Here is a 5817-nt window from a genome sequence, read left to right as displayed (position 1 = left end):
AGTTCTGCGTGCTGAAGAAGAAGTGCCACATTATTAAGAAGCTCCGCAATAAAAGGGCGTCGCTCCTTTGTAAAAGGAAACTGGTCAGACAGTCTGGAGGTTTTATAGGGGCGCTGCTGGGTATAGCTATACCCCTAATAACAGGTCTCCTGTCGAGGACATGATGGAGCACTCCCAAAAAATGTACTTTGTGCCACACCACCAGCTGGAACAGTTGGGCCCTCCTACTACCGACATCTGGGACATACGCAGAAACGAGAAGCATCATCTGGATGCTGAGATCAAAGCCATTTTGAACTGAACCGATTTAAAACCACACAACAAAGCAGGGCTTTACTTACAAGCCCTTGAAAACTTTTTAAAGTATTACAAACAATTACTATCTTAAAAAAACAAATTGGCTCTGTATACCCCTGCCACGGAACAGCTGGCAGTAGACCCCCGCAGCCCCAAAAGACCCGGGCCCCTGGCCAGACTGGTGTGTTTCACATGCACCCCACACCATTTTTGTACCCACAATCCCCTGCAAACCTCCAACTTTGCTGGAAATCACACATTTTTCCAATGTTTTTGTGATGGAACCTTTCGGAATCTGCAGAAATCCACAAAATTCCAACCACCCAGCATTGTCTCATCTATACCGATAAAAATTCTGCTGCACTTGTCAGCCTAAAAATGTTTTTTTGCAAACTGCCCTTTTGGACCCCTTTTGTTCCCCCTCAATATCGAAATGTTTTTTGCTCTTCCCTTTCACAAGCACTTGGCCCACCTACACAAATGAGGTATCATTTTTACCGGGAGACTGAGAGGAACATTGGGTGGTATGAAATGTGTCCCAGTGCGGTGATCCTATACAGAAATGTGGGGAAAATTAGATTTATTAGCTAAATTTAAGGTATGCTGAGGGTTCGGGGTAAGAAAACATTGGGGGACATGCAAGTCACACCTCACTGGACTCCCTCAGGTGTCTAGTTTTCAGAAATGTCTGGGTTTGGTAGGTTTTCCTAGAAGGCTGCTGAGCCCTGGACCAAAAACGCAGACGCCCCCCTGCTAAAACAGGTAGTTTTGTATTTGATCATTTTGATGTGTCCACGTTGTGTTTTGAGCCATTTCCTTTTGTGGGCGCTAGGCCTACCCACACAAGTGAGGTACCATTTTTATAGGGAGACTTGGGGGAACGCTGGGTGGAAGGAAATTTGTGGCTCCTCTCAGATTCCAAAACTTTCTGTCACCGAAAAGTGAGGAAAACATGTTTTTTTAGCCAAATTTTGAGGTTTGCAAAGGATTCTGGGTAACAGAACCTGGTCAGAGCCCCACAAGTCACCCCATCTTGGATTCCCCTAGGTCTCTAGTTTTCAAAAATGCACAGGTTTGGTAGGTTTCCCTAGGTGCCGGTGAGCTAGAGGCCAAAATCTACAGGTAGGCACTTTGCAAAAAACACCTCTGTTTTCTGTCAAAAAATGTGATGTGTCCACGTTGTGTTTTGGGGCATTTCCTGTCGCGGGCGCTAGGCCTACCCACACAAGTGAGGTATCATTTTTATCGGGAGACTTGGGGGAATGGTTAGTGGAAGGAAATTTGTGCCTCCTCTCAGATTCCAGAACTTTCTGTCACCGAAATGTGAGGAAAATGTGTTTTTTTAGCCACATTTTGAGGTTTGCAAAGGATTCTGGGTATCATTTTAATCGGGAGATTTGGGGGAACATAGAATAGCAAAACAAGTGTTATTGCCCCTTGTCTTTCTCTACATTTTTTCCTTCCAAATATAGGAGAGTGTGTAAAAAAGACGTCTATTTGAGAAATGCCCTATAATGCACATGTTAGTATGGGCACCCCGGAATTCAGAGATGTGCAAATAACCACTGATCCTCAACACCTTATCGTGTGCCCGTTTTGGAAATACAAAGGTTTTCTTGATAGCTATTTTTCACTCATTATATTTCAGCAAATGAATTGCTGTATACCCGGTATAGAATGAAAACCCACTGCAGGGTGCAGCTCATTTATTGGCTCTGGGTACCTAGGGTTCTTGATGAACCTATAAGCCTTATATATCCCCGCAACCAGAAGAGTCCAGCAGACATAATGGTATATTTAAAAAATCTGACATTGCAGGAAAAAGTTACAGAGTAAAAAGTAGAGAAAAATTGCTGTTTTTTTACCTCAATTTCAATATTTCTTTCTTTCAGTTGTTATTTTCTTAGGAAACCCTTGTAGGATCTACACAAATTACCCCTTGCTGAATTCAGAATTTTATCTACTTTTCAGAAATGTTTAGGTTTCTGGGATCCAGTATTGGTTTCACACCCAATTCTGTCACTGACTGGAAGGAGGCTGAAAGCACACAAAAATCGTAAAAATGCGGTATGTCCCAGTAAAATGCCAAAATTGTGTTGAAAAATTGGGTTTTATGATTCAAGTCTGCTTGTTCCTGAAAGCTGGGAAGCTGGTAATTTTAGCGCGGCAAACCCTTTGTTGATGCCATTTTCAGGGAAAAAAACACAAGCCTTCTTCTGCAGCCCCTATTTCCAATTTTTTTGAAAAAAAAACAAAATTTTCACAGTATTTTGGCTAATTTCTTGGTCTCCTTCAGGGTAACCCAGAAAGTCTGGGTACCTGTAGAATCCCTAGGATTTTGGAAAAAAAGGACACAAATTTGGCGTGGGTAGCTTATGTGGACAAAAAGTTATGAGGGCCTAAGCGAGACCTATTCCAAATAGGCAAAAAAAGTCCTGGCACAGGAGGGGGAAAAGGCCTGGCAGCGAAGGGGTTAAAAGAATTTCTAAACGTCATACCCTCAGACATTTTACTAATGAAATATATACAATGGTCCCCACATGTGATGGCTAGAGAATCCTGTACACGCCGCTTGTTATACTCAACCGCGGGCGATGCTTTTTTTTTACATATTTGAATATCGGTTTTGTATAAATGTTATGCTCGGGGAACTCCGCTAAACTGTCAAACACTATTACTTTGTCTACATCCTGAAACATGGCTGCCCAATGTGTACCACCCTTGTAATGCGGGTCGGTGTTAAAGAACAGCAAGGTCTTTCTGGGTCTATCTTTTCAGGTAGCCCGTTGCCAGGAAATACACCTAAAAAGTATTTCTTAGCGTATTTATGCCGGCTTAAGAAGTCCCGTATCTCCGCAGTGTCCATTTTACAATCTTTTAATGGTAGTGAGACATAAGCTGTTGGGCGTGATTGACCTGGATGACGTTGTTGAATACAGAGAATACAATTATATTCACATTGGTAGCCAGCGCCTGTGTAAAGCGTATTTCAGATGTTAGATTTCCATTTTTGATCAAGTTGTAGTGTCCACCATCTTCCAGGTCAGGAGTCAGGTCGAACATAAACAATGTGTAGCCGGCCCTATACCTCTCTCTTGAAACAACGACTCCTGAGTCCTGCAGATGTTTGCCCGTTATCGAGACCAGACCGAGCTATTCCCTGACACAATTGGATGTTCCAAAACTTGGAGTGAACGGTTTTGTGGGGATAACAGCTCCCTCGTGGACCAAAGCGGCATAGTTGATGTTGTAGTGTTTGAAGTTGAAAGGGTTAGAGGTATAGAGCTCGCTAAAAGCTGTATTGTCCACAAACCCTACAATGAAGAGTTTCGGTAGTTGCCCCAGAAGTAGATTCTGCTGCTGTGTTAATCTAGTACCAGCTGGGATGCTGAATATCTTCAGAGCCACTCTTTCAATGGCGTACTTGGCACTCAATAGTTGTAAAGCTTCAGCGTGGGCCAGTCTAACACTCAGTGACACTTTCACTATCTTTACAAACAGGCTTGCGGACAATTTAACCAGTTTATACTGCTCTGTATCACCGCTGATGAGACAGAACGCTTCCTTGTTGCGGTTGAGTTTGATCTTAAGATCTATATCATTGACTAGAAGCTTATCTTGGAAGAAAAGGTCTGAATATATGCGCCCCAGGACATCAAACTGCCTACTGCCGGCAGTGAAGCTGGCTCTTTTTTCAAAACCATAGTTACCCCGTCCAACGCCGTGTCCTCAAATTGCTCTTCAGTATCTTTGTAGAAGAGTCCCGCTGAAAGCTGTGTGTCCAGGGCTTCACAACTGTAATTTAGAATACTCTCTATGTAGGCCCTGTAGGTGTACATGTTATCATTCTGCATGACGAGTCGATCGCCCAGGTTAATATCCACCTGATTAAACATGGTTGCAATGGGGTAAGCGATCGGTGGCACTTTAGCATCAGCTTCGATGTTGGTGCCGTTCGCTTTGGTTATTTTGCAGACGAGGTGTAGCAGAGTGTTGTTGATATCCAAATACATCTTTGTGGACCCCGACACATAAAACTCTATCAGCGCCAGAGGCGTCAGAGCCGCTAGAGGCGATACTTCCATGAAAAAACTCTTCTCGATGCTGGTTTCTGTGGGTTTAAGAGAAAACAAATCTAGCTCAGATTTGGGCAATTCACCCGAGGCCATGATAGCGGATTTAAAAAATATTCACACTAGAGCATGGTCTCTTCTTCTTCTTGGAAGATCTCCTCCATCTTATGACTCTTCTTTTGTGTGGGCCTTTTGAAGAAGTCCTCCCTTTTTTTATAGGGCATTGGTGGGCCCCTACGGCTTGAAGCCCTTCGCTTCCTTTTATTTAACACCCGCACGCGCCTTGTACAACAACCTAGCTCCTTCCTGGGGCTGTTTGTTCATGTGCTCAGCTACAGCTGACATTACAGAGTCCAGGACATCATGGGCTATGTTCGTAGCAGCTACTTTAACGTTAGGTTTTGCAATTTCGTATCTCTTCTCAAGAATGACATGGCTCTTCTAAACAAACTCTGAAAGAAGCCTCCCAATCTGGCCCCGTACATAATGGGGGCCCCTTGAAAGTAGGGAGGTGGTCCTCCATAACTGGGGTTAACTCTATAATAGTCCCTGTACATAAAGGGTATAAAATCAGCGGTTAATATCGGGGCACGTAGGGTCTTGATCCACCTGTCTTTTCACATGTTGTACGGTCCCTAAAACCCTTTGTAATTTACCGGTACAGGTAAACCTGATATCGAGCTCGGGCTTTAAGAAACACTTTTCTTCTAATGTTATCCTACACCAGATGTATATTTGCATACTCTTCAACACCGGCTATGGCTCTGTTGATGGCAGCGACCACCGCTGCTACGGTGGTGTAATACCCGTGTGGTAAACTCACGGGGAAGCTTAAGAAGTCATGAGAGCACTTTATATGAAATTTTGCCTCATGGTTTGTAAATTTATTCCATGTTCTAGGGTACTGTATCTCCGTTAGGGCCAGCAGGTCCGCCGGTTTAGCCAGTTTCACCATATAATTAGAAATCTGATTGTTGGGGTACATGTCCTTCTAGGCGTTGGACGGTAGTGTAATATAAAAAGGTGAGGTATCCATCTCTGTGCTTACAGCACGACCTCACACACCGTGCAGCGAGGTGGCCAAAACCCAATTGTTACATTTCTCAGGCCACCCCCGTCATTTGGCCAGCGCCTGTCTCATAGCTCCGTTGCCTTTCCTTTTCAGAACCTTTTGAACCCTGTACACCCTGTTTAGATCGTAGGGCACCTTTTGTAACTTTTCGTGGTAAAAGACACCCGTTACCCTTTCCCCGTCGTTGTCCTTAAACTTGTAAATATATACCCCCTCTTTAAGTTCCACACTTTGCACTATGAATATCTAATCGTTAAATGTCTGTTGGTAGCCCTTGGTGAAGACGCCCTTCAACTTTGAAACCCGGACATGATCCCCTTCTTTTAAAGCAGGTTTCTTGACCTTCGCCTCGAGACGACTCCTGTACACAGTTCG

The 5817-nt window shown here is 43.9% G+C and overlaps 1 protein-coding gene across 1 annotated transcript; it reads right to left on the bottom strand.

The window, feature by feature from the left end:
* Positions 1 to 3450: 3450 nt before the first annotated feature.
* Positions 3451 to 4466, bottom strand: LOC138267155 (uncharacterized protein F54H12.2-like). Its single transcript, XM_069216005.1, has 2 exons — positions 4008 to 4466; positions 3451 to 3909 (listed from the first exon to the last, which is right to left on the bottom strand). Exons 1-2 carry the CDS (start codon positions 4464 to 4466, stop codon positions 3451 to 3453), a joined length of 918 nt encoding a protein of 305 aa, XP_069072106.1.
* Between the last annotated feature and the right edge of the window lie 1351 nt (positions 4467 to 5817).

The sequence above is a fragment of the Pleurodeles waltl genome, chromosome 12 (genome assembly GCF_031143425.1).
Source record: "Pleurodeles waltl isolate 20211129_DDA chromosome 12, aPleWal1.hap1.20221129, whole genome shotgun sequence".
Lineage (NCBI taxonomy): Eukaryota > Metazoa > Chordata > Amphibia > Caudata > Salamandridae > Pleurodeles > Pleurodeles waltl.
Note: the sequence above shows the minus strand (reverse complement) of the source record. Positions and strands in the feature narration are given on the sequence as shown.

What these genes read in the sequence shown, in the direction of transcription:
- LOC138267155 (XM_069216005.1), bottom strand. Translation starts at nt 4,466, where the DNA reads ATGGCCTCGGGTGAATTGCCCAAATCTGAGCTAGATTTGTTTTCTCTT. An exon ending in AGGACACGGCGTTGGACGGG is followed by an intron (nt 3,910 to 4,007) that starts GTAACTATGGTT and finishes TTCCAAGATAAG; the next exon opens with CTTCTAGTCAATGATATAGA.